This window comes from Vulpes vulpes, chromosome 1 (genome assembly GCF_048418805.1).
Source record: "Vulpes vulpes isolate BD-2025 chromosome 1, VulVul3, whole genome shotgun sequence".
NCBI classification, from domain to species: Eukaryota; Metazoa; Chordata; class Mammalia; order Carnivora; family Canidae; genus Vulpes; species Vulpes vulpes.
Genome location: NC_132780.1, coordinates 14,223,590 through 14,250,698, shown reverse-complemented (window position 1 = coordinate 14,250,698; position 27,109 = coordinate 14,223,590). Strand labels below are relative to the sequence as shown.

Here is a 27,109-nt window from a genome sequence, read left to right as displayed (position 1 = left end):
TGCACCGGGAGCCTGATATGGGATTCGATCCCGGGTCTCCAGGATCGCGCCCTGGGCCAAAGGCAGGCGCCAAACCGCTGCGCCACCCAGGGATCCCTACCTTATGCTTTAAAAAAAAAAAAAAAAAAAAAGATTTTACTTATTTGAGAGACAGAGATAGCAACAGAGAGCACAAGCAGGGAGCAGAGGGAGAAGCAGGCTCCCTGCTGAGCAGGAAGCCTAATGTAGGGCTCCATCCCGGGACCCTGAGATCAGGACATGAGCTGAAGGCAGATGCTTAACCCACTGAGCCACCCAGGTGCCCCAGGACACCTCTGTCTTACCAGGCTGAACAAGGACAGTGGTGCAGAGGCAAGGAAATGAGTGAACCTGGCTGCAGGAAAATGAGTAAGATCTCAGCTTCAAAGAGAAACATGTCCAGAGCTTGGGACATGGATGAGATGAAGACCACACTATCCCAAAGCCACTATCCTTCCCTGGGTGCTAGGAGTTCCAAGGCAGTCAGCTTGGGAGTGGTTGAAATTACTTGTCATGGCAGGAGGCAATAGCATAACTATTTCCTCTCTTAGGACCTCAGTTCCCTCATCTGGAAAATGGGGTCAAGGACAATAATAATGAGGATGAATGGTGCAGGGCTGTAATAAGTTATATATATTTTTAGAATAACCCCTAGCACATAGTAAGAGCTCAGTAGGTGGGAAAGTTGTCCCTTTGAGATATTTCCAGCTTGCTCACTTTTATAGTTCATATTCTCTCTCTCCCTCCCCTGCCCACTTACACATGGCCACGCACGCCCCACAATGGCCATCCTAGAAAAGCCTCAGAAGGAACGAGAAATGCAGACTCCCTATAAACCTGCTTTGCCATCTGAGTCTCGGTTGCTAAATCCCAAACCCAGGGGAGAAGAAATGGGGAATATCCCTCCTCTCTCTGTGGCCACCAGACTCTTTCATTCACTTTATCCAGCCTGTGCCTGCTCTGTGCCTGGCATTATGTTGGGGCCACTGCGGTGACCAAAGTATCCCTGGGCCCCGCTCTCACCGAGCAGTGAACCGAGCGGTGGGGGACACATGCCAAACATGGTGCAAGAGGGGGTGGTCAGGCTGGGATCTGTGAATGGAAAGACTCTGTAGCAGGACACAGGTGGTGGTGAACTAGGGGACGGGAGCTGGTATAAACAAGCAGGGTGCAGGGGAATGGACAAGGAGAAGGATGGTGCAGGAGTCTGGGGCTAGCAGAGGGGACAGCTAGTATTGCTGGGAGCCTGGCAAGGTGGGGGTGGGACGAGGAGTGGACAGTGACTTCCAGAAGCTGGAAAGGATGGCCACATGGAAAGGCTACCCCACAAGAGCTGTGGCATCCAACTATCCCACACGTAGGGGGTGAGGGTGGGGGGCAGTGGGAGGTGCAGGGGCGAATGCCTGACCTCACGCTCCTGGGGCAGGGCTCTACAGGAATCCATAGGACAGAGAGCCCGTGGATGCATTCCATTAGGCCACACTGTGGTAGGCTGAATAATGCACCCCCCCCCAGTAGGTCCACTTGCTAATCCTCAGACCTTGTGATATGTTCCTTGACACAGCCAGAGGGACTTCGCAAATGTGGGTAAGCTCAACATATTGCGAGGCGGACACTACATTTGATTACCTGCGTGGTTCCTAAGTACAACCAGGAGGGTCTCCAGAAGAGTGGGGTGGTGGTGACCGCAGGAGGACATGGGACAGGGGAAGCAGAGGTAGGCATTGCCAGGGAAGGGCCACAAGCCAAGGAGCACAGGCACCTCTGGAAAATGGAGAAGGCAAGGGAAGACTTCTCCCCTAGAGCCTCCGGAATGGGCGGCCATCACCTCGATTCTGGACTTCTGGCCTCTGGAACTCTAATACACGTATGTTGTTTGAAGCCCCTAAACTTAGGGTGATGTGTTACAGCAGCAACAGGAAAGGAATACAGAGACTTACCGAAGCCACCTAATGCCAACTCCGATCTCTCTGGACCTCAGTAACATTAGCATGTAGTGGAAACTTCTCGTGTCTCTGGCTACTAAATGCACTCACTACATGTGGGGATGTTTCCAGCCTTGAGAGTTCATGTCCTCCAGATAGAAGCTCTGGATCTCACCTTCCCAGCCTCCTTTACAGCTGAGACATGGACACAGGACTTAGATCCCATCAAACAGACTCCCCAGCAGGAGCCCTGAATTCCAAAGGAGCGCCTTGCCCAAGGAGGCTCCCTAGGGGACCCATGCAGCTGGTGGGAATGATGTGACACAGGCACCCTCTGACGTTGGGAGGGCTCGGTGGTTGCAAGAAGGAGCACAGACACAGAAGTGGCATTGGCATTGATGCTGCGAGCAGGTGTAGTCATGTCACGGTTCTGGCAGCAGTGCAAACTGGGACACCCAAGACTCAGACCCACCGGTGGCTGTGGAGGTGGTTTCCTTGTCAGGTCAGTTCTGGGCGTGGTTTGCGGGCTCTCTTTCTAGAACCTTAGCCTCATGCCTGGTTATCCAGGGCACTCAATGCTTCTGTGAGTCACTCCTGTCTTTTAAGTTCCATATAGTAAATGGTGTTAGCATTCACTAAATTCTGTTTGCCTTCCCTTTGCAAATATCGTACATTCACTCCTCCTTTGAATTCAGTAGTGACCAAGTGACTTGCCTCAGCTAAAAAAAGAGGGCAGAAGTGATAGTGTGGCTCTTCTGGGCAGAAGCTTTCATTTTTTAAAATTTTATTAATTTATTCTTGAGAGACAGAGAGAGAGAGAAAGAGAGGCAGAGACACGGGCAGAGGGAGAAGCAGGCTGCATGCAGGGAGCCCGACGTGGGATTCGATCCGGGGTCTCCAGGATCACACCCTGGGCTGAAGACAGGTGCTAAACTGCTGAGCCACCAGGGCTGCCCTGGGCAGAAGCTTTCAAAGCCAGTGTGTGCTTTGCCACATCTCTTTTTCCTTGGCCATGATGAGCTATAATGTACATAGTGAGCACTCTAACTGCCTGGGGTCCTAAAGTGAAGGTGTTATGCAGCCAACTTACAGCGGGTTTTTAGATTGATCAAGAAACAAACCTGGGGTGCCTGGCTGGCTCAGTCAGTAGAGCACATGACTCTTGATCTCAGGGTTGTGCATTTGAGCTCCGTGTTGGACATAGAGATTACTGAAAGAAAGAGAGAGAGAGGGAATGAAAGGAAGAAAGAAAAAGAAAGGAAGGGAGGAAAGAAAAGGAAAGAAGGAAGGAAGGAAGGGAAAGGAAAGAAGGAAGGAAGAAAAAGAGATAAAGGAAGGAAAAGAAAGAAAAGGAAAGAAGGAAGGAAGAAAAAGAGATAAAGGAAGGAAAAGAAAGAAAAGGAAAGAAGGAAGGAAGAAAAAGAGAGAGGAAGGAAGGAAAAGAAAAAGAAAGAAAGAGAAAGAAGAAAGAAAGAAAGAAAGAAAGAAAGAAAGAAAGAAAGAAAGAAAGAAAGAAAGAAAGAAAAAGAAAGAAAGAAAGAAAGAAAGAAAACGAAAGAAAGAGAAATGAAGGCAAGTTGTTTCATTCAACTGAGATTTGGGGGATGTTTGTCACTGCAGCATCACCCAGCCTAAGCTGACACACACACACTCTGCTGTGGAATCCATCAGTCCCCTTCCGCTGTGTGTCCCAAGACCACAGACAGGAATACAGTGCATGAGGATTCTCAAGCTGGAGCCCACATGTACTGAGACAAATCAGTGGAAAACTGTGCAAACTGCATGTGCAGGAGCATTTTCCCAGGAGAGGGCCTGTAACATTCACTGGACTTTCATTTTTTTCTAAGATTTATTTATTTATTCATGAGACACACAGACTGAGAGAGGCAGAGACATAGGCAGAGGGAGAAGCAGGCTCCCCACAGAGAGCTCAATCCCAGATTTCGGGGTCATGACCTGAGCCGAAGGCAGACGCCCAACCGCTGAGCCACCCAGGTGAGGACTTTCAGATCAGTTAAAGATAAAAGAAGCCAAGACGTTGGTCCTTCAATTCCCACTCTACCTCTCACTAGCTGGGCCACCTTGAGCAAGTTACTTAACCTCTCTGGGCTTGTTCCTTCATCCGCAAAATAGAGCTGATAATTGGTTGAAGAGGGAAGTAGGGTAAAGTGATTTGAACAGTGCCTGACACTCGAAGGCCTAACCGGTAATATTTTTAGTGACAGTAGTTAGACGTGGGTTTACTGTGAATAACAGAGATCCAACATAGGGCAAGAGTTTATCTCTCTCTTGTGTGACAGTCCACATCTGATATGGCAAATCTACTCCATGAGGGTGATAAAAACCCAGGTTTCTTCCGTCCTGCTGCTCTGGCACAGCCAGAGTATCAGTTTAGCTCAGGATGGCTCACCTCCGTGGCATCATTCCAACTAGAAGGATGGAGAAGGAAGGAGAGGTCTGGGATCCACCGCTCCCTGTAAGGCTGTGACCCAAGATGCCACATATCATTTCCTTCCGCATCTCGGTGGCCAGGCCTGCACCCCGTGGCCACGTTTTGCTGTGAGAGGAGGTGAAAAAAAATAATAAAATGTGGTTTTTATCCTGAGTCATCATGCTTAAAACCTCTGAGGATGTTTCAGGAAAAGTGGGAGCATGGACGTTGAGGGACGATGAACAATCTCTTCTGCAGAAACGTTTGAGGAAGCATGCGCAGTCGTTGCTGACAAACTGTGCCATCAGAATAAGGGTGCCGGATGAAGTTGACACCGACATCAATGCCAGAGGGTCCCAGACCCTTTGCGTTGTCACCTGTTCCAAGATCAAGGTCCCCAGCAGGACCAGATCCCGACTCTCTTCCTCTCCCCGAACCCAAAACCTACATTTCCTCAGCCTCATCTCCCCAAGCCATTCCCCAAGTCCTTATCCTGTTTCCCCCAAATCAATCTTCCGCCTAAGACCCCGCCCCCTAACTCCCCCGTGTCCGGTGTCCCACTCCTCAACCACCTTTCCCTGACCCTCCGAGTTCCCTGTCCGGGATATCTGCTGCTGTGGAACAAAGCACCCCAAGACTTAGTGACTGAAAGTGACGGGTTCCTATCCTCTCCTGTGGTTCTGTCGCTGGCTTGGCGTGGGCTATGGGTTGACTTGGGCCGTCTCTGCTTGGGGTCTGTCCCGTGTCCGCAGGCAGCGATCTGAAGGCTCAGCTGGGCAGGTGTCACAAGTAACATGCTTATGGGGTTGATGGCGGCGTGTGAGCACCGGGCCGAGAGATCTGAGGACACTGGCCTTCAAGACTGGAGTCCCTCGGACAACGCCAGAACCTCCGGAAGCTGGAAGAGGCAACGAACGGGTTCTCCCCTCCAGCCTCCAGAGGGAACGCCGCCCTGCCGACACCTTGATTTTGTCTCAGAGACTGATTTTGGAGGGTTGGCTTCCAGAACTGTGACAGGATAAATCTGTGTTTTAAGCCTCTGAGCTGGTGCTAATTTGTTACAGCAACTGCAAGAAGTTAAAGGTAACTGATACGCTTCCTTTAGAGCTGACTCACCACGGCCTCTTGTCTCTTATTTTCTGGGTATCACTACATCCTGAACCTACCTACCTACCTTTCTTTCTTTCTTTCTTTCTTTCTTTCTTTCTTTCTTTCTTCTCTTTCTTTCTTTCATATTTATTTATTTACTCATGAGAGGCACAGACTGAGAAAGAGGCAGAGACACAGGCAGAGGGAGAAGCAGGTTCCTCGAAAGGAGCCCAATGTGGGAGTCGATCCTGGAACCCCAAGATCACGATCCGAGCCGAAAGCAGGCGCCCAACCCCTGAGCCACCCAGGTGTCCCTCTTTCTTTTTTTTTTTTTTAATTGAGAGTGGGGAGGAGCAAAGGGAAAAGGAGAGAGAGAATCCCAAGAGGCCCCACACCCAGAGTGGAGCCCCATACAGGGCTTGATCCCATAACCCCGAGATCACAACCTTTGGGATCAGGAGTTGGATGCCCAACCAACCGAGCCACCCAAGCGCCCCTTGAACTCCTTTCTTCTTTTTTTTTTTAATTTTATTTATTTATTAATGAGAGACATAGAGAGAGAGAGAGGCAGAGACACAGGCAGAGGGAGAAGCAGGCTCCATGCAGGGAGCCCGATACGGAACTTGATCCCAGGACCCTGGGATCATGACCTGAGCCAAAGGCAGCCACTCAACCACTGAGCCACACAGGTGCCACCCAGGAGCCCCTCGTTTCTTTTTTTAATTGTGATAAAATACACATAATATAACATTCACCATTTTAACTATTTTCAAGTGCACGATTCACTGGCATTTAGTGCATCCATGATGCTGTGTAACAATCAGCACTGTCTGCTTCCAGAATTTTCCCATGGCCCCAACAGGAGACCCCATACCTGTGAGCAGTCACTCCCCGCTTTCCCTCCCCCAGCCCTGGTGACCACTAATCCACTTCCTGTCTCTATGGATTTGCCTATTTTGGACATTTCCTACGCTTGGAATCCTACAATATGTGGCTTCTTGGCTTCTTACACTTCGCACAGTGTTTTCAACGTCCATCCATGTGGTACCTGGCATCCATACTTCATTCCTCTTTATGGATAAATAATATTCCATTGCACAAATATACCACATTTTGTCTGTCCGTTCATCAGCGGGTGGGTGCCACGTCTTGAACTCTTATGTTCTTTCTTGTTTCTTTGCCACGTCTCACAGGCTCACAGCATCGTTGACATGGGAGGTACGTTAGTGAGGCTTCTCCAGAGAAATAGAACCAATAGGATGGATAGATGGATCGATAGGTAGATTTATTTTAAAGAATAGGCTCATGGGATTGTGAGGGCTGGCGAGTCCAAAGTCTGCAGGGCAGGCCAGCAGGCTGGAGCCCCAGGGCGAAGCGGTGCTGTTGAAGCTGCAGGTGGAAGGCAGTCTGGAGGTAGATTTCCCTCCTTCTGGGGGTGGGGGGTGGGGGGTAGGGGTGTAGGAGTGGGAGGGGGGTGACTTTGGTCTTTTTCTCTAAAGGCCTTTCAACTGATTGGGCGAGGCCCACCCCACGGAGAATTATCTGTTTAAAGTCAACTGATTTAAATATTAATCTTTTTTTTAAAAGATTTTATCTATTTATTCATGAGAAACACACAGAGAGAGGCAGAGACAGACACAGGCACAAGGAGAATCAGACCCTACGCAGGGAGCCCGACGCGGGACCCGACCACGGGACTCCAGGACCATGCCCTGGGCCGAAGGCAGGTGTCAAACTGCTGAGCCACCCAGGGATCCCCTAAATATTCATGTCATCTGAGAAACACCTTCACAGCGACATCTAGGCTGGGCGCCATAGCCTAGTGGACAGATGTGATTCACAGGGGACCTCTCCTCCGCTTGCCCACTCTCTTTGCCTGTCCCCCGTGTCCCTGCCTGGCCACTGGTCTGGCTGGGCTCCACAGAGGCCGGCCCAAGGCAAGGATGGGTGATTATTTGTGGCTTATTTGGGAGGTGATACCAGGACGCACTGAGGGGGCAGGAAAGCATTAAGGGTGTGTTGACACCCTGGCAGGTCACCTCTACGGGCAACAGTGTCTCAACCCCGCTGGGACCACTCAAGGGTGGTGCAGGATCCTCGCTGAGATGCCCAACCTCAGGGTGAGGAAATTGGGGTGTTTATCCACTAACTTGGGGCAGCTGATGAGGAGGCCTCCTCCTAGGGCTCGGCTCCCAGCACTTCCTGCTTTGGCCGGAGAGCGCATCCCTGGAGGGTGGCAGGTGCCAAGTGGGGGAGATGCTGCTGGGCCCCTGGGACAGGAGTGGGGCACCCGCAGCCCATAGGGCCCTCCCCCCTCCCTGGGCCAGTGGGAGAATGCATGAGCACCACAAAGGGAGGCGCGGCGTCCCTCCAGGGAGCAAGGAAGGGCTGGCTCCAGGCACCCCCTGGGCATCCTGCTGTCCCCCTGAAGGACAAATCTGGGCCACCTTCCCAGCACTCAGGGCAGGAGCCAGAAGGGGAGGGCTTCTGGGGCCTCAGTGTCTCCCAAGGCACTGGCTCTCTGGCCACCCCCGCCCCGCCTCACTGCAGTTGGCCTCCTGACTCCCCTGCCCTCTGTCTGCAATCTTCTCCCCAGGAGGTGGAGGGAAGGAAATGTCAGGGATGATGGATCGGAAGGGGCAGGTGGGGTCAGCAGAGGAGGGACCACAGGGCTGGAGGGGAAGAGGAACAGAACGGAGGGGTGGGGGGCGCACAGAACAAAGCAGAGACAAAGACCCAAGGAGACAGAAAATTAGACTGAGAGAGGGGAACCCAGAGACTAAGATGCGGCGCCCAGGGAGATGGAGAGAGAGACAGGGAGAGATGGGGCGGGGACGGTGCCCGGGGTCAAAGCCGGCTTCCATCCAGACAAAGAGAGACAGAGACAGGAAAAGATGGAGAGAGAGACACACAAGAGACAGACAAGTGGACAGACGGACACACTCAAGATAGGGGGCTGTGCGGAGAGAGGAACCAGGGAGGGAGAGGAGGAGGAGGGGGAGGAGGGGGAGGGAGGAGGGGAGGAGGGCGAGGAGGGGGAGGGAAGAGCAGAGATGAGACCCAGAAGGCGGAGGCTGGGGAGACGCTGGCAGAGGAAAGCCCATTGGAAGGAAAAGGAGGGAAGGTTCAGGAAGCCGGGAGTGGGGTGGGGGGTGGGGGGTGGGAGCCCCGGTCAGCGCCCCTCCCCCGCCCGGGTCAGGCCGGTCCTCCCGGTGGCCTCTGCCGAGCCATGGCTAATGGTATGATTGCTTGGCGGGGCGGCGGGCGGCAGTGACAAATGAGCCGCTGGAGTCGCCAGCCCGGGTGATGGATGGGCCCGGGAGGCGGGCGGAGGGGTGGGCGCGGGGAGGGGGGGTCCCCGCCAAGATAAATGTTTCCCTCTCCCGGAGCCAGGCAGGGGAGGCACTGAACATTGGGGCGATGTGTCTTTGAAGGCCCTGGGCAGGGCGCTGGGGGGCGAGGGGGAGACAGGGAGGCAGGAGGATGGGAAAAGAAGGGGGGAGAGACACAGAGACTGAGAGACAGCAGTCCCCAGAGACAGAGAGAGAGATGAGCTAGGGGGAGGGAGGGACCCAGAGACCCGCCAGAGAAAAGGACCCACAGAGACAGACAAGAAGAGAGACGTGTGAGACAGACAGACGGACACACACCCAAGACAGAGCCTTCTTTTGGGGCCCCTTCATCCCCACCCCTGAGCAAAGATACAGATCCTGACAGAGAGTCTAGGAGTGAAGATGGAGTGAGAGATGGAGACACCAACGCCGAACTGGGGACATAGGGGAAACTGAGGCAGAGAGCTTGTGGCACCATGACTGAAGACCGGGGGGGGGGGGGGGACCCCTGAGCAGCTCCTTGGTCACTCTGTCCATTGAGGGCTGATCTCTGGGATGGCTGGGGGTCCTGGGGATCACAGCCGTCTGGTGGGTGAAGCCCCAGAGACAGCTGAGCTGAGGGTCCTCCCAGGCTGCCGAGTGGTAGGCAGACAAGGGTGGGGATGGACCAGTGTTGGGGGGGAAGCTGGAGGTCCCCCAGGTCTACTCTTGGAGGGTTTGATGGGGTAGGGCTGGAAGGTGACACCCTCCCAGGCTCACCTGGGGGTCTGGGTCCATCAGAGCCACACACCCCCAGTGAGAAAGAGACATGCACACTCCCGAATGCTTGGACCCAGGCATCCAAACAGCACCCTGGGAGCTGGGGCCACACGGGATCAGCAGGAGATGCGGCCATATGGGGTCAGCAAGTGTGGGCCACACCCCCAAGGCTCCAGGCCTGGACCCCACTGTCTCCCTCCCCTGGGACACAGCCTCCGAGGGTCCAAGGACCACTTAAGGGAGGCAGCTCCGCGGAGGAGGGCTGAGGTCTGAGACAGATGGGACTGGGGTGTGTGTGTGTGTGTGTGTGTGTGTGTGTGTGTGTGTGTGTGTAGACCTACAGGCAGGCTGGGGGCGTGGTAGTGAGAAAACTGCAGGCCCCCTCGCCCCTCCTTCCACCAGTTTTCCAGACACTCCTATGTTCCCCTTGCCAACATTTCACTCCTCTCTTTAATTAAAAAGATTTATGCCCAGGACTCAAGGCCCTCCTCCCGGTTCGGGGGTGCAGCGTCCTCGGAGCTCAGAGCAATGGCAAAGATGACTGCTGTCTCTGTCCCCCGCTGCTTCCCGACTCTTCCCAGCACTGTTTTTGCCTGGCTCCCCGCCCCCCTGGCCTCACTGGGACGCCCCACCCCAGTGAAGACGGTGGCCTCTTGCCTTCTGTCTACATGCTCCCCACTGGGACTGTCACATCAGGCCACACTTCTTGTTTTCAGAATTGAAAGGGGGGAGGGGGGAGCCTCAGCATAACCCCCAAGATGGAAAGGGAGCCTGGGCCCGGACCCCCAGCCCTCCCACCCTGAACCTCAACTGAAGGCAGTGGGCGGGGGGCCGGGGAGGGGGTAGCAGACAGAAGAGCTTTGCATCTTTAATTAAAAAGTGATTTAAATTAATTTTCTGCTCCAAAACCCCTATCTGGGGGGCGGGGTGTGTGGCAGTGATTAAAGGCTCTCTGGGCCCCCTTCCCTTCCGCCTTCCTTAAAGGGCCAGCGTCGCCCAAGGGACAGTTGCTCCGGAGGGCTTTAGGGGCAGTGTCCCTGACACAGAGGCCCCCAGAGTCGGCCAAGGTCCCCAGGGTCCTGCCGCCCCCAAGCCCATTGTCCAGTAGATGGGGAGACAGGCTGAGAGAGAAGAGGTGCTGAGAGGGGTCTGGAACCTTGGTGCCTGGGTGGGGGACACCGAGGGACAGTCAGGCTGGGGGCGCTGGGGGTCGGTGGGCCTGGGAGGTTCCAAGGATAGTCAGGGACAGAGAGCCAGAGAGGTGGGGTGGGGGGTGTTTTGGGGTGAGGCTGAGCCCCGGGTTGGGGAGGTGGAGACCTTCCTGGGGTGGGGCGGAGCAGGGCTGCGGGCCTCCTCACAGCCTCTGCTCCCGCTCGCTGGCCCTCTCCCAGCGGGAAGTGCTGCTGCCGTCCTCACGCAATCCCTCCTGCTGCAGCTCCCCTGGCTCACCCTGGCGGTGGGCAAGTTTCCGCGGGAGCAGAGGACGGAGAGGCAGGTTGCCGCAGAGCAGAGCTGTTTATGAGGGTCATAAAAATATCCTTAGCGAGCCCAGCAGGGGTGGGCACGCTGCCTCCGCCCCTGTCTCACTGACTCCCTCTCTCTGGGTCTCTGTCCCCCCCTGGATCTCTGGCCCCCAACTCTGTCCCCCTCTTCCTGGATCTCGTCCCAGCCCCCTTCCTTCTCGATCTCTGTCTCGTTTCTCTCTGGCCAGGTCTCTCAGGAGTGAAGGTAAACTCCTGGGGGTCCAGAGGATGAAAACAAGGGGTCATTTCCCTGCAAGAGCCCATCATTGCGATTTCAGGAAGTTGCTGGGCCTTCTGACACACATTTGCACATCCCCTCAGGAATTTGAGGACACCAGAGGATAAAGACCCCTAATCTGGAAAAAGCTAGTGAGACAATGAATCCCAGTGTCTCTCTTCTCCCACCTGCCCTCTGCTCTGGCTGACCTCCTCTCAGTTCCTCCAACACTCCAGGTACATTCCTGCCCCAGGGCCTTTGCACCTGCTATTCCTCTGCTTCCCACAAGGGTCTTCCTTCGACCATCCACCTGGCTCCCTCCCTCACCTTCTTCAGGTCTCTGCTCAGATGTCACCTCCTGTGAGGGCCTTCACTGTCCAGCTTATATCATCATCTCTGTTCCCGTTGTGCTCTGCTTCGGAGCACTTGTCACCTCCAGGCATTGTTTTACACTTACACATTTACTTACTGGTCTACTCCCTCCCCGACCATCCCCAACTGAATGCAAGTGCCAGGAGGCCAGGAAGTTTGTCTTGCTTCCCCCCTCGGTCTGCAGGACGGCACCCAGCACACAGTCGGCGCTCCATAGTAATTTTTGTCGCAGAACCCTCTTCTATCTCACTAGAACACTAGCTGCAAAGGCCGTGTGGGTCCCAGATCCTCCAGGACCCAGATAACAACCGCCGACCTGCCCTCCGACAGATGCGGGAGCAGGCACATGATTTACCCTCAGCTCTGGAGGTTCCACAAACTGCACAGAGAGCCCCGGAGACCCTTGTAAGAGGCGGGGCGGGGGGTGGAAACCGGGCAGGGGGACACAGGGATGCCTCCAGGCCAACCACGCACGTGCACGTGCACGTGCACATACACACGCCAGGCACGGGCTGACATTCTGACACGCGAGGCCCAGACTGTGTGTGTACAGTCAGGCGGACACTCACCCCCGATACTCCCCATCTTCAGAGACACCAACAACCCTGCAAACACACGCCGGGCCCCAGAGCATAGCACATCCCCGGCATCGCCCCACAACCAGACAAGCCAGACACGCGCGCGCACACGCAGATGGCTTCAGACCAGGCACAGAGCATCCTCGGCTCCTGGGGGAGAGAAGTTAGGGGGCCCAGAGCAAGAAGAGAAACTAAAATAGGGGTCTGGTTACTCCCAGCCTCCAGTTCTCTCCTCTGTGTGCTCGTCTCCTAGAGACAGACGGACAGAGACCAAGAGAGAGAGACAAAGAGGGAAGGGCATGGAGAGGAAGGGAGCGGGGACGCGGAGCCGGGCAGCGGGGCCGGGCGGGCGGGCGGAGACCTGTGGCGGCGGCGGGGAGGCCCGCGCGGGGGGCGGGGGGCGGGGGGCGGGGGGCCGGGGTGGGGACCCGGGGAGACCCCGACACAAAGGCCGCCCCGAGGGCGGCGGCGCTGGGGGTGGGGGGAGGGAGAGGCGGAGGGGAGGGAGGAGGGAGGGGAGGGGAGGGGAGGGGAGGGGAGGGGAGGGAGGAGGGAGGGGAGGGGAGGGGAGGGCCGCGCGCCCCGCCCGCCCCGCCCGCGGCCCAGCCACCGGCGGACAGCGGGTTAAGCATCTCGATGTGGAACTTCCGGATGTGACCACAGAGAGAGGGAGAGACCGGGAGAGACCGGGAGAGACCGGGAGGCGGGGAGACACCGAGCCGCCCAGCCGCCCGCAGCCCTCCGGCCCGCCGCCCGCGCCCCCGCCCGCGCCCCCGCCCGCGCCCCGCCGCCCCCCTCCCCGTCTCCCGGTCCTCGGCCTCGGGCCGCTCCGATCCTCCCGGGACCCGGGGCGGGGGTGGGGGCGGGGAGGGACCGGGGGCCCGCGCCCCCGCTCACCCCTGCCCCCGCCGGCATGAGCCCCTCGCCGTGACCCCCGCGGGGGGAGGGCGCCGGGGGTCCATGCGCGCAGCCTCCGCGCTGCCGGGCGCCGGCCACTGACGGCGGCGGGGGTGGGGGGGCCGGGCCCCCGGTCTCCCGCCCCACCCCCTGGCGTCCGCACCGCGGCCCGTCGGGGGCCGCTGCCCCGGGCTGCGCCCGCCCCGCCGGCCAGGCCCTGGAGGGACCCGGGAGCTGCCGCCGGCATCAGCCCATGGCCCGGAGGGTAGGTCTGGGGCCGCGCACCCGTCCCGCCCCCTCCTCCGTCTCTCTCTGCCTCCCTCCCTCTCTCTGCCCCCGGGTCTCCCGTGTCTCTGCTCCGGGTCTCCCCTTCTCTCCACCCTGGGTCTCCCGTGTCTCTGCTCCGGGTCTCCCCCTCCTTCGGGCTGGGGTCTCCCCCTCTCTCCTGCCGGAGTCTCCTCTCTCTGTCCCCGGGTCTCCCCTGTTTTTGCTCCGGGTCTCCCCCACTCTCCACCCTGGTGTCTCCTCCTCTCTCTGCTCTGGCTCTCCCCTGGCTCTGCTCCGGTCCCCCCTCTCTCCTGCCAGGGTCTCCTCCTCTCTCCACCCCTGGGTCTCCTCTCTCTGGGCCCCCCCACCCTGGGTCTCCCCTGCCCCTGGGTCTCCTGCTCCATGCCGGGTCCTTTCTGCCACCCACTTTCCCCTTCTGCCCTCCCCAGTCCTCCCCTCCGGTCTACTTTTGTTCCAAGTCCTCCTGAGGGTTAGGGGTGGGGACAGTGCTGGGGGAGGGGGTGTCTCACCAGGCGGGGCCAGAGGTTCTGTCTTCTTTGGTTCTGAGGATGGGGAGAGCAGGAGACGAGGCGAGGAGGTGAGTATGCACCTTTGGGGGTGCCGGGGGTGGGGACGTGGCAGGATGTCAGGACCCCATTGCCCGTCTTAGGAGGTGCGAGGCATGGCGCGGAAATGTTGGATTCAACTTTGGGGCTCAGGAGAAGTTAGGAGAGGAGGAAGAGAAAGACACGGAGAGAGGGACACACACACACACACACACACACCACACACACACACGGAGCCCTGGGTCCCGGGGCCAGGCATCCAACAGATGCCTGCGTCCTTCTGTTGGAGTCTCTGCTTCTCTGAGCCGTTTCGAAGCGCAGGGACAGGGTTTGGCCTGGGTGCCTTAAGGTCCCCCGGCCTCCCCAGCCTGCGTGCTTGTGTGATGACAGCGCTTCGCTCTGGGCCGATTGCACAAGTGGGTTTCTGCGGTCGTGCAGGTTTATGCTTTGGTTCAACAAGTGTTTGTGGAATGTGTGCCAGGCGCTGTGCGGAATGCCTCCTTCATTCATTCATTCATTCATTCATTCATTCATCCATTCACGCATGCGCTAAATGCCTCCCTCCGTCATTCATTCACGCTTGCACTAAAGACGTCATTCATTCATTCATTCATTCACCCACTCATTCCTTCATTGCTGCGTCTGGTGTTTGGCTCTGTGTGTGTGGGGGGGTGCATTCACATGGCAAGGGGCGTGTGACAGGTTGTTAAGGCACACTCAGATGTGCATATGTGATAACTATGAGATGAAATTGAAGTTGGGGTGGACAGTGTAGACATACATTTATGCATAAATGATGTGCTGCTGTTGTGGTAAGTGTCCATGAGTGAGCCTCTCTCTCTCTCTCTCTCTCTCCTGTATCTTCTCTCCTCCATCCTCTCTGTCCTCCCCTGTGTCTCTCTCTTGCATCTTGCTCCTAGTCTCTCTCCCCATGCTCACCTCCTCCCTCCCCTCCTGGCTCCGGAAGGAGCTGGGAGTTACATCAGCTGATCCCTGACTCCCACCCACCCCGACCCTTAGACCTGAGATCTGGGTCATCTCTCTCCTCTGGACCCTTCTGCCCACACATCGAGAATCTGGGAGGGGACATTCTTCACAGGCCAGGCGTATAAGAGAAGACCCTGGGACAGGGCCTTCAGCTCCACCCCAGCCCCATGGGACGTCTGAGGTCCAAAGCTGGCAAGGCTCAGACACGGAGAATGGAAGGGCTGGTTCTGGGGGCAGGGAGGGGCCTCTCCTGGGTGCCAGGGTAGGGAGCTCTCCTGATGCCTCCTTGGGGCTCTCCCCCTCTCGCCTCCCCCCAGTATGATGAGCTGCCCCACTACCCAGGCATCGTGGACAGCACCGCAGCCCTGGCTGGCTTCTCAGAGGCAGTGGCCTCGGCACCGAGAGCCCCGGGGCCCTATGGCCCCCACCGGCCTCCCCAACCCCAGCCCCCGGGCTTGGACAGTGATGGCCTGAGGAGAGAGAAGGATGAGATCTATGGGTGAGTCGGGGCAGGACTGAAGGCTCCGTGGGGTCTTGGGATGCGGGCTCCTTTCTCTGACTTTTCTTGCTCTGTCTTGGTCTCTCCATGTCTTCCTCTGGGTCTTCTGTCCCTCCCCCCCAGGTGCCCCACACTCCGCACATCCCCTCCCTCCCCTCATGAACCTTCTCTCCTGCTTCCCCCAGACACCCGCTCTTCCCACTGCTGGCCCTGGTCTTTGAGAAATGCGAACTGGCCACGTGCTCGCCCCGCGACGGGGCCGGGGCTGGGGTGGGCGCACCTCCAGGCGGTGACGTGTGCTCCTCTGATTCCTTCAATGAGGACATCGCTGCCTTTGCCAAGCAGGTGGGCACCCCCCTCTGCTGTGTGTGCTGGGGGGGGCGGGCAGTGAGCAGGGGTGGGCAGGAGACGGGACGCGCCCTCCCTGGATTCTCTCTTTCTCCCAGGTCCGCTCTGAGAGGCCTCTCTTCTCTTCCAACCCAGAGCTGGACAATCTGGTGAGACCTGCACCCTCCCCAATGCCCCTTCCTCCTGTCCCCTCCTCCAAGGCCCTGGGGTTGGTTGTGGTCACCTGTAGAGAGGTCACCTAACACTCTTTTTCAAACAGCCATCATTGTTGCCCATTTGCAGTGAGTCTAGCCAAGAGCTTGAGAACGGGGATGGATGGCCTGGCTTCCAATCCGAGCTCTGCCACTCACTAGTTCTGTGACCCAGGACACGGAGCTGCATCTCCCCGTGCCTCAGTTTCCTCCTCTGTAGCTAGGAGAGATTCCTGTCTCGTAGGGCTGGTGTGAGGATAAAATGAGCTAACAGGAGTCTGGCACTTAGAACAGCGCCTGGCACAGACCAGGGACTCAGTAGGCATTTAGCTGTGCTTCAGCCAGGACAACCGAGCCCACGCCGGGATGGGTGCGGGGACGAGTGCAGGAATAGGGCTGCAGAGGGGAGAGGACAGAGGAGAGGGACAGGGAAGGAGAAATACCCCCACTTCTCCCTTTCTTTTGCTTTCTGGCTCCCGCCGGGGCTTCCTATTGGCTGAGCCATTTGGCAAAGGGCTCTGGGAAATGTAGTTTACAGTCAAAGTGGAACATGGAGCAGGGGGCAGGGGGCTAAGATGGGGTATTATAGCGGGACTTCATGCAACGGATCAAAAGGATTTCCTGTCTCTTCCACCTCTTGCTTCTCTTTCTTTGTCTCTGACCCTCTCACGTTCCATCTTCCCTTAATTCTGGGTCTCTGTTCTCTGTTGCTCTCTGCGCCCCCCCTTCTGTCCCTCTCTGCCTCTCTGTCCTCTGTCTTTGTCATTCTAACTCACTCTTTCCCTTCCTCCCTCTCCTCTCACCTTCTCTTCCCCTTGTCCTTCACCCTCTTTCTCTTTCTTTCCTTCCCTCCTCCCCAACCTCCCTCCTCCCCTCCCTCCTCCTCCTCTTGTCCTTCTCCCTCTCTCTCCTTCCCTCTGCCCCTCCCTCCTCCCCTCCTCTGTCTCTTCCCATCTCCATCTCTGTTTTCAGATGATACAGGCCATTCAGGTGCTCCGCTTCCACCTGCTGGAGCTGGAGAAGGTGAGTGCTTCTCACTTCCCCTCCCACCCTCGCCTGCCCCCCCATCCCTCCCCTTCTCACCCCTTCCACCCCTCCTTCAGGCTCTCTGCCCACTGGAGCTGGAGCAGAATGCTGCCCCCACCCCTGTACACCCCAGCCCTGGCCCCCGGGTGGCCCCCCCAGTACCCCGGTGCCCCCTCAGGTCCACGACCTGTGCGACAACTTCTGTCACCGCTACATCACCTGCCTCAAGGGAAAGATGCCCATCGACCTGGTCATCGAGGATCGGGATGGCGGCTGCAGGGAGGACCTCGAGGACTACCCGCCCTCCTGCCCCAGCCTCCCAGATCAGGTGGGTCAGGGATGGGGCGCCAGGCATCACCCCATGACCAAAGCCCTGAGCAGACATAGCCGGGCTACCGCCTGAAGGAGCACACGCGCCCCCAGCCTCAGGCACCCACAGCCAGACATGGGTGAGCACAGGGCACACGCCAGCGATGCCACAGCTACACAGACCGGAACACAGCTGGATGGCAGTGCGCGTGCGCACGCACACACACACACATACACACTCCCATAGACTCAGCTACACCCACACAGCGTCAGACACAGCTACACAACTCACTGACGGCCATTCTCACTCACAGCTAGACAACAGCACGTACCACACACTCAAACACACACATCCCAGCCGCGTAACAGCGTCACACAGCACATCACCTGACTGAGACCCATGCTTGTAGAGCACATCCAGCCGCACAACAACCACATGGAGGGAAATGGAGCCAAGCGGCCCCAGATCCTGCCACACAAACTCAGACACGGCCACACTCAGACCCAGGCCTCCACGCACGCATACAAGCGGCACCCTCCCCACATCACAGCTGGACTGCAGCCCCGGGCACATGCACCATGCCACCCAGCAGCCCAAGCCCCAGAGGCAGATGGATGAGTTTTGTTGACAATCCCATAAACAGCAGCGCAGATCCTGTATTTTTTTTTTAAGATTGTATATATTTATTCATGAGAGACACACAGAGAGGCAGAGACACAGGCAGAGGGAGAAGCAGGCTCCCTGCAGGGAGCTCGATGCAGGACTCAATCCCGGGACCCCAGGATCATGACCTAAGCCAAAGGCAGATGCTCAATCACTGACCATCCAGGCATCCCAGCAGCACAGATCCTAAACAGGGCCACCCTCACATGGTGGTCATGCTACCAGCACACACAGCAATGATACAACATGACACCTGCACCCAGACACAGGCACGCGGTTGTACTGCACATAGACTCAGGCATGCTGCACACAGCAGCCACAGGGACCCTCTGGCCCACATGTGCCCCGTAGTCTGCACATGCTCCACTAGAGCCCCCACTCAGAGACATAGCCGTGCTCCGTATCATCACCCGGCCTCCCATACACACCCATGGCAATGGTCCAGCCCGATGGAGTCACAAAGCCTCCTGTGCGATAACCACACACACTGTCTCACAAAGAGGACAGCCATAAAAAAAAAAAAAAAAAAAAAAAGAGGACAGCCAACCCCTCAAACAACAGCCACGAACTTAGAAAAACGTGGCCCACACAGCCACTTGGCCATCTCAAAGGGGACACAACTACGTATCAGTCCCATCGTGTGTCTCAGCTCCACGCATGTAACTCTCAATCATGCCACAGCCACCTCTTCTCTGGGGACAACCATGCCATCTCGGACACAGGCACAAGCCCCCTGACATGCACCACACAGCAGTCTCAAGACAGCATCAGGCACACTGATGGGGAGCAGCCGGAGGTGACGGTGGCAGCCAAGCTCAGGAGCCTTCAGTTTGCACATCCGTCCACCATGCACTCACACACACAATTCCACACAGACATACCACATCTGGAGAAGCCTTCTCTGAGCTTTGGCATCTCTAGCTCTGCCCCTGCAGGACACAGATGATGCAGCACCCGGCCGTGGGCCATTTTGGGCAGGGCTGGCAGGGTGGAGGGCAGTCAGCAGGGCCGGTGGGGTACTGGGTCTGCCTCTCAATAATTGAACTGATCCTTTAACCAAATGACAAAGAGATGTTGATGCAGTCTCTGGGGCGGGGGGGGGGGGGGCAGCCTCCCTAGGACACAGAGCTGGGCCCTGGGCCAGCAGATCCGATGCATTGTCAAGTTCCTCAAAATGTATCAGAGTTTGGACTAAAGAAAGCTCAACCCGAACTGCCCCCCCTTCGTCCATCTGCAATTCAGAGACCCACCCCCCATCTCTGAAAAGTGAAAGTTGTGTTTTATCCCCTAGAAGTTTAGTGCAAACTCATTTGGCAGCAAAGTCTGACCCGAACTAATGAGAGGCTATTTATAGCCTTTATTTATTCCACTCAGTTAAATATTCATCCATTTTGCTGCAGAAATGTTAATGAGTTCGATGACGAGGTTAAGCCCCGGCCCCCGCTGGGGGTGTTATGAACTTCGAGGCGCGCGGGAGCAGGGATTTACTGTCTATAGCTGGCTCCATCCATAGACCAGGTGACTCTTGATCTTCAGGGTCGTGAGCTTGAGATTACTTCTAAAAATAAATAGGGATCCCTGGGTGGCGCAGCGGTTTAGCGCCTGCCTTTGGCCCAGGGCGCGATCCTGGAGACCCGGGATCGAATCCCACGTCGGGCTCCCGGTGCATGGAGCCTGCTTCTCCCTCTGCCTGTGTCTCTGCCTCTCTCTCTCTCTCTCTCTGTGTGTGACTATCATAAATAAATAATAAAAATAAATAAATATGTGTAAAGTTCTGAATTCTGCAACACTGCTGGCCCCCAAGGATTTCAGATAAGTTGCCGTGGACCCGTATAAGCACATCTTTACTGGACAATTACAATGCGCCTTTCTTTTCTTTTCTTTTCTTTTTTGTGCCGAAACCCAGGATCGAAAGTTTGCGCTTTTTGGTTGTTGTTGTTTTTTTTTTTTTTTTAAAGATTTTACTTTATTTATTCATGAGAGACACAGACACAGGCAGAGGGAGAAGCAGGTTTCCTGGAGAGAGCCCAATGCGGGACTCGATCCCAGGACCCCGGGATTGCCACCTGAGCCAAAGGCAGACGCTACACTACTGAGCCACCCAGGTCCCCCAAAGCTTTGTGCCTTTGATGTAAACCAGCTCACTGAGCCCTTACCACGCTCTGTTGTGTTGTCCTCTGTTTTCCAGTTGAGAAAACAGGCACAGAGAAGCGAAGCACATTGCCCAAGGTCACACAGCTAGGAAAGAGGCAGGGACAGGCGTTACCCTCAGGGGTCCCATCTCCAGAGCCCACGGCCTCAGCCACTGTGCTATCTAGTGCCCCCAAGCCTTGGCACTGACCTCCAGCTCTTGTTTTCCAGAATAATGCATGGATTAGAGACCATGAGGACAGCGGATCTGTACATTTGGGGACCCCGGGTCCATCCAGTGGGGGCCTCGCCTCCCAGAGTGGGGACAACTCCAGCGACCAAGGTAAGAAGCCTGGGAGGTGAAGGGGAAATGTGGAGGTCGGTCTGAGGATTGAAGTTAGACAGCAAGTAGTATTTCCAGAGGCACGAGGATGACTGGAGTGTGGAGCGCTCTCTTGGGGGAGGGTTCTGTGTCCCCCTGGCCTCTTCCCTCACTGCCCACAAGCACAGCATGCCTTTCCCCCCTCAGGAGACGGACTAGACACAAGTGTGGCCTCTCCGAGTTCTGGGGGAGAGGATGAAGAGCTGGACCAGGAGCGGCGGCGGAATAAGAAGAGGGGGATCTTCCCCAAGGTGGCTACCAATATCATGAGAGCCTGGTTGTTTCAGCACCTCTCGGTGAGAGCCCTGGGGCCCAGATGCAGGGTGGGCATAGGGTGCGAAGGAAAAGGATGGCTGCACAGAGGCCGAGACCCAGAGATGGGAGACTGAGGCACGGGGGCGGGGTATTGAGGGTGAATCTCAAGGGGGAGAGCATCTGTGAGTGCAACCTGTGGTGCTTCTAAAGGCTCGAAACTCACCCAATCCTGCCCCCCATCAGTCATCACCAAACAGAGCCTGATGGATGGGGCTGTGAGGAGTAGGTGAGGAGCCTAGTGGTCTCCTAGTCAGAAGTGGGTGCAGATGCAGGCAGTTTAGCCCTAACCAGTGCACCGCGCTGCCTCGGGGGGAGAGCGGGGAAGATACAGACAGGAAGAGAGTCAGGGAGTCGTGGAGTCACAAAGGGACAGGGACAGGGACAACGAGAGACACGCACAGACCAGGACCCTGACGGAGACTCAGAGAGGGCCCATGCTGGGTTTTGCCTCTTTTCCAAGTCTCCGAGCCCCCACCCTGAGCTTCGGTCTCCCTAATGAAGCTGGTCAATTAGCATCTAATTGCTGGAAGAGGCGGGGGCGCCCACAGGCATAATTGCCCGAAGCTTGGCTCCACTTCCCTCCACTGGGCCCTGGGGGAGCCTGGAGCGGCTCAGACGAGCTGGCTCTCCAGGCCCTGCTCCAGCCTAGGCTCACCATCCCCACGGGGCCAGGCCTTGGGGCTCAGGTGGCAGGCTGGGCAGGCAGGGTGATTCTTGCTGGTGGCCACAGCACCCGTACCCCTCGGAGGAGCAGAAGAAACAGCTGGCGCAGGACACGGGGCTCACCATCCTGCAGGTCAACAACTGGTGAGCAGCACGGGAGGCTTGCGCAGGTCGCCGAGCCCCCAGCCCCGGGCGGGAGGCCGGGCGCTGTCCGCGGTGCTGAAGGAGGCTCCCGAGGCCCTGGGAGCCTCTCCGGCCCCCGCCCCATCCCGGTCCTCTCCTTCCAGGTGTCTACGTGTGTTCATTTCTGCCTCTCCCCTACTTCCTCTTACACCTTCCTTTTATTTCCATAACCCTCTCCCAGGTTCATTAACGCCCGGAGACGCATCGTGCAACCAATGATCGATCAATCCAACCGCACAGGTACAGGGAGAAGCTGGGGAGAGAGGGCCTAATGCTCTCCGGGGACGTATCAACGCTGGGACCCGCCTATCCAGGGTCTCAGCCTGCACCCCTCCACCTCCCTGCCAGGGCAGAGTGCAGCCTTCAGCCCAGAGGGCCAACCCATGGGGGGCTACACGGAAGCTCAGCCACACATGACTGTCAGGCCTCCAGGTAAGGCCCCGCCCCTTAGCTAAGCCACGCCCCAACACGCCAGGCCCCGCCTCCAAATGAAGGTTCCACCTTCTGGGATTAAGTGCATGAGTAATACAGTAATTCACTTGCATAACTGTGGAGCTGGAGAGGTGATCGTAGATTTCCTGATGCCCACTTTTTCCGAGCTGAGTTTGCTCCTTCCAGGTCTGCCCATCCATTAGAAGGCTCTACTTTTCCTTAAAGGACTAGTACCTTTTTAAAAAATACTTTATTTTAGAGAGTGCAGGCATGCGAGGGTGAGCAAGGGCACCCCTGTGCACATGAGTGGGAGGAGTAGGGGAAGGGAGCAGCAGGGGGTAGGAAAAAAACAGACCCTGCATTGAGTGCAGAGCCAGATGGAGAGCTTGATCTCACGACCCTGAGATCATGACCTGAACTGAAATCAAGAATCCGTAGCTCAATCGCTCAATCGACTGAGCACCCAGGCATCCCAGGACTAGTACTTTCTTAAATGATGACTCAGTGTGTCCTGATAGAGGGATTCCCTGGGGAAGGAGCAGGTGGGAAGGGCATATGGGGATGTCTGGTGAAGAACCACAACCCTCCTCTCTTGTCTTCCAGGGTCGATGGGGATGAGTTTGAACCTAGAAGGAGAGTGGCATTATCTATAGATTCAGGACAAGTGTGAGTGTCCAATGTCTAGAGATTCTGGGTTAGGGGTTGTGCAGCTCTCAACCAAACTTTGGTAAGACCTCCAGATTCCAACATTGGGCCCCTCCAGAGCAGGATCAGCATGGGTCCCTGAACTGAGGGTTCTCCAAGGCTTCATGGGAAGATGATCCATCCATCCATCAATCAGCTCATCCATTTGTCTATATATTTATCCACCCATCAATCATCCATCTACCCACTATCCATCCAAACATATATCTACTCACTATCCATTAATCTATCTACCCACCTACCCATTCATCCATCCACCTCTATACTGATCTGCCCACCCACACATCCACCCACTTAACTACACATTCACTTACTACCCACCTACCCATGAGCCATCCATGCATCCATCTACCACTTGTCATCCATCAGAAAATGCATCAACCCACTCATCCACTTACCTCCACCCACTAATATGTCCACCTACCATACTGTCACCCATCTACCTACCCACCCAATCATCCCCACATCTATCCATTCATACATCTCCAACTTATATTAAACCCTCATTCGATATCCTGACCATAGTCAGGGAGGGTCCTGGTCTTGAGAAGATTTGGGCTTTTGAGGAAATGGACATCAGAAAGGAATGACAGTCCAGAGCAACAGCTGAAACAATAAAACACAGCTTGTTCAGAGGAGGGAGACATCATCTATCTCTGAGATATCAGGAAAGACTTCATAGAGGAAGTGACTTCTGTTTTGGGCCTTGAAGGATAAATATGAGTCCATTGGGTAGAAGTGAGGGGCAAGGTAGTAGGGTACATTCATTTACTCCCCCAGGTCTTAAAACTTTAGAGCATCTTCTCAGTCTTCATAAAAACCCCAAGAGGGAGAAATTATTATTTTCATGTTACAGATGAGAAAACTGATGCATAGAAAGAAGAGGTCACTTGTACAGGTTCACTCAGTTCAGAAAAGCCGAGGGAATAGCCTGTGCAAAGGCCCAGGGTTGAGAGGCTGCCTGGAATTTCTTTTTTTTTTTTTTTTTTTTTTAATTTTTTTTTTTAATTTTTATTTATTTATGATAGTCACAGAGAGTGAGAGAGAGGCAGAGACACAGGCAGAGGGAGAAGCAGGCTCCATGCACCGGGAGCCCGACGTGGGATTCGATCCCAGGTCTCCAGGATCGCGCCCTGGGCCAAAGGCAGGCGCCAAACCGCTGTGCCACCCGGGGATCCCTGCCTGGAATTTCTAAAACGCAAATCAGATCTTGAGTCCCTTTGGATTAAAGCTCTTCTGTGGCTCCCTTATGCCCTCTAGATGAAGTCCAGAGTCTTTAGTTTGGCACCTCTTCATTCTTTCATTCATTTAATGCACATTCCCTGAGCACTTCTGTGCCTGCCCTGTGCTGGGAACATAGCAGTGACCATGACAACCCAGCCCTGCCCTCACGGGGCTCACTGTCCAGTGGGGGAGACAGACCTGTCTTTGGACAGTGATGACCCAATGTAGGCAGAGCTGGGATGAAGGAACTCAGGGACTGGAGGAGCCCAGAGTGGGCATCAGACCCAGGATGGAAGGTTTAGGGAAAATGTCTTGGAAGAGGGGACTTTGGAGCCGAGACCAGGAGAATGGAAGGAGTGAGGCGGGAGAGGAGGGAATAGTATATGCAAAGGCCAGTGCGCTTAGCAACCTCACAGCTATGAGACCGCCCCCCTGCCCCTGTCACCACTGCATGAGGGGGAAGGAGGACCAAGCTGAGCTGGCGCCAGCAGGCTGGGTGGGTGAATAATGAACTCAGGGCCAACAGAAAGTCTGGGAGATGGGAGCAGAGACCTAGGAGGGCTTGGGCACCCAGGGGCACGAGGGCAGGAGCCTGGGAAGGAGAGATGGACATGTTTGTTCAGGGCCCGGCAGGTCAGTGGGGGTCTCAGCTCTGCCCTGGCCAATCCAGGACAGGTGTGGCCTGGTCTGAGTGCCAGGGGACCTCAGGGATCAGAAGAGGTGGAGGGGGTTCTCAGTCTCTCTCCTTGTCTTCTTTTCTCTTCCTTGGTCTTAACTGTGCCGTGGGGCCAGGTCCCTCCACACTTCCTGACTTGGCCTCTCGTCCCCTCTCCACAGACCCCAGCATCCGGACTGTGACCACCAGGCTCACACCTCGTTCCGGTCCCCACCTGGTTCCCGACTTCAGGACCCCACCTCCTAAGGCCCCCCGAATGCAATGCCTACCTCCCTGGGGCCCTGCCGGGACATGGGGGCCTGAGCACCCATTTGAGGGTCTCTCAAGGACAAAGACAAGGCCTCCAGGCCCTGCACCCTGCTTCTGCCCTCACCTCTGCCTGGAACCCAACCTGAGCTCCTGGGCCTGGGTCTTCAGAAGATGGTGGCTGGGGGTCCCCCACCTCCAGGCTGCAGAAGAGACTGGCGGTGGGCTGGGGAGGTCAGGGAAGGAGGGTCAGCCGGATCCGACATTTGGGAGAGGTCCCCTGGTCCTCCTAGCCCACTCCCTGCCCTTCTCTCCCCCTACCTCCCTTCACTGACGTCTTCTACTTTTTTTTTTTAATGATAAAGTCTTAAAAACAAAAAAGCCACCGACCTGAGTTCTTTCTCTTTCGAGATTCCAATTCTCATCAATTTGAAGCTCATGAATTACCAATTATAATATTAATTAGATACTCTTTACCCCCACGCTCTTCCGACACACAGTATCAATCGGCCACGGCTGTGTAACAAACCACCGCAAAGCTTTGTGGTTCAAAACGCCACCTACGCCACCTAGCTCATTATTTTATGGGTTGGTATACGAGGCTCTGCTGGGCGGTTCTTGTGATTTCAACAGGGCTCTGTTTGTGTATCTGTGGCCAGAGATGGGTCAGCATGGGGGCTCTGCTGGCCGGCCCCAGGGGCAGCAGGAGTGACCTTGACAAGCGGACTGTCCAGTTTATTCACACAGAGGCTCGGTTGGACCCCAAGAAAGCACAGAAGGCAGCTCAGGTCTGACACCAGTTATTTCTGCTGCGTTCTCTTGGCCACAGATTTCAAGGCCAGCCCAGATTCAAGGGAGGAGACATAGACTCCACCCCTTACAGGGCGGGGAGGGGCCTGCAAACTCAAAGCACAAGAGCCGGGGTCACTTCTGCATCAATCTCCCACACTGTGGCTCACAGATGACTTTCTTCATCCGTCCCATGGGGCATAAACACAGTTACCCAGGGCTGTCCTTGGAAACACTCATGCGTGGCCAACAGGCTGGACTGCAGGGAAGTCATGAACCTAGACTCCAGCCCAAGCTGCCTGGGTTCAAATTCTTGCTTTGCCCCCATCCAGCTCTGTGATACTCCCTTGGACTGAGCAAATCTGAGCCTAGAAACGTGAGACCCGCAGAGCCCACCTCCAAACACCACTCACTCACATACTCATCTTTTTTTTTTTTTTTTCTGTTAAGATTTTATTAGAGCATGTGTCTGAGTGGTGGGGGAACCAGCAGGTCAGAGGGAGAGGGGGAAGAAGGGACAGACACCTGCAGTGAGCCTGTGTGGGGCTCCACCTGAGGACACTGAGACCCTGACCTGAGCCAAATTAAGAGTCTAGGCTCCAAAAAAAAAAAAAAAAAGAGTCTAGGCTCCACCCACTGGGCCACGCAGGCACCCCTCACACGCTCACCTCCTAAGATACAGCAGCCTCTGGACCCTCATAATGCAAACAGGGAAACTGAGGCCCAGTTAGGCCTGTGAACCACAGAGGCCTTCACCCTCGCCAAAAAGGTGCACAGAGATCAAACCGCCCTCACAGGAACCTCAGCTGCTGCCAACTTCAAGAACTGACAATTTTGCTGTTTTGTTCCCAAGACGCCGTGGAGCTTGGTGCAAACTGAGTTGGATTTGGACCCTTGCTTGTGTAAAATAGCACAGTCCCCCTCTCTGGTCTCCGTCCCAGCTGTGCAAGGATGCAGGAGCAGCCAAACCAAAGCACCCCCCTTCCAGCTGCTGCCTGGGGTCGCCCCATTTTAACATCTCCCCCCACTCCCCCAATTCTCTTGGCCAATCATTTGCCTGTTTCATTATCGGGTTGAACCTCAGCCCCGCCAGCACCCGGTGTGCAGCAGGTGCCCAGGGAACCACAGGTGGAGGGCAAAGAGTGCAGTTGAGTCTCATTCACTCCGGCCACAGGTATCTCCAGGTCCACCCCGCAAGTGGCCCAGCAAATGAGCGCATGCTTTACTTATTTTAAAGATTGTATTTATTTATTCATGAGAGACACACAGAGAGAGGCAGAGACCCAGGCAGAGGGAGAAGCAGGCTCCTTGTGCGAAGCCTGATGTGGGACTCCATCCCAGGACTCCAGAATCATGCCCTGAGCCA

General features: G+C 56.1%; 1 protein-coding gene and 1 long non-coding RNA gene across 8 annotated transcripts; both read left to right on the top strand.

Annotated features, from left to right (window-relative positions):
- Nucleotides 1-187: 187 nt before the first annotated feature.
- Nucleotides 188-5,489, top strand: LOC140598592 (uncharacterized). The gene is made up of 2 exons (XR_012001048.1): nucleotides 188-2,445; nucleotides 4,633-5,489. It is a non-coding gene; the product is annotated as an uncharacterized lncRNA (long non-coding RNA).
- A 7,659-nt stretch (nucleotides 5,490-13,148) lies between these two features.
- On the top strand, nucleotides 13,149-25,348 carry MEIS3 (Meis homeobox 3). Of its 7 annotated transcripts, none has more exons than XM_026013879.2 (13): nucleotides 13,149-13,406; nucleotides 15,279-15,460; nucleotides 15,646-15,805; nucleotides 15,907-15,957; nucleotides 16,972-17,022; nucleotides 17,255-17,353; nucleotides 20,360-20,471; nucleotides 20,658-20,806; nucleotides 21,556-21,632; nucleotides 21,853-21,911; nucleotides 22,020-22,103; nucleotides 22,707-22,769; nucleotides 24,870-25,348. In XM_026013879.2, exons 1-12 carry the CDS (start codon nucleotides 13,395-13,397, stop codon nucleotides 22,754-22,756), a joined length of 1,086 nt encoding a protein of 361 aa, XP_025869664.1. In that variant the 5' UTR covers nucleotides 13,149-13,394; the 3' UTR covers nucleotides 22,757-22,769; nucleotides 24,870-25,348. The 7 variants fall into 7 exon arrangements, with proteins under 7 accessions (XP_025869664.1, XP_072611770.1, XP_025869662.1 ...); XM_072755669.1 differs by having other exon boundaries at nucleotides 17,204-17,353; nucleotides 22,025-22,103; XM_026013877.2 differs by having other exon boundaries at nucleotides 17,204-17,353.
- Nucleotides 25,349-27,109: the final 1,761 nt, after the last annotated feature.

What these genes read in the sequence shown, in the direction of transcription:
- MEIS3 (XM_072755647.1), top strand. Translation starts at nt 14,091, where the DNA reads ATGGCGCGGAAATGTTGGATTCAACTTTGGGGCTCAGGAGAAGTTAGG. An exon ending in ACCTGCTGGAGCTGGAGAAG is followed by an intron (nt 17,023 to 17,203) that starts GTGAGTGCTTCT and finishes GTGCCCCCTCAG; the next exon opens with GTCCACGACCTGTGCGACAA. An exon ending in ATCCTGCAGGTCAACAACTG is followed by an intron (nt 21,633 to 21,852) that starts GTGAGCAGCACG and finishes ACCCTCTCCCAG; the next exon opens with GTTCATTAACGCCCGGAGAC.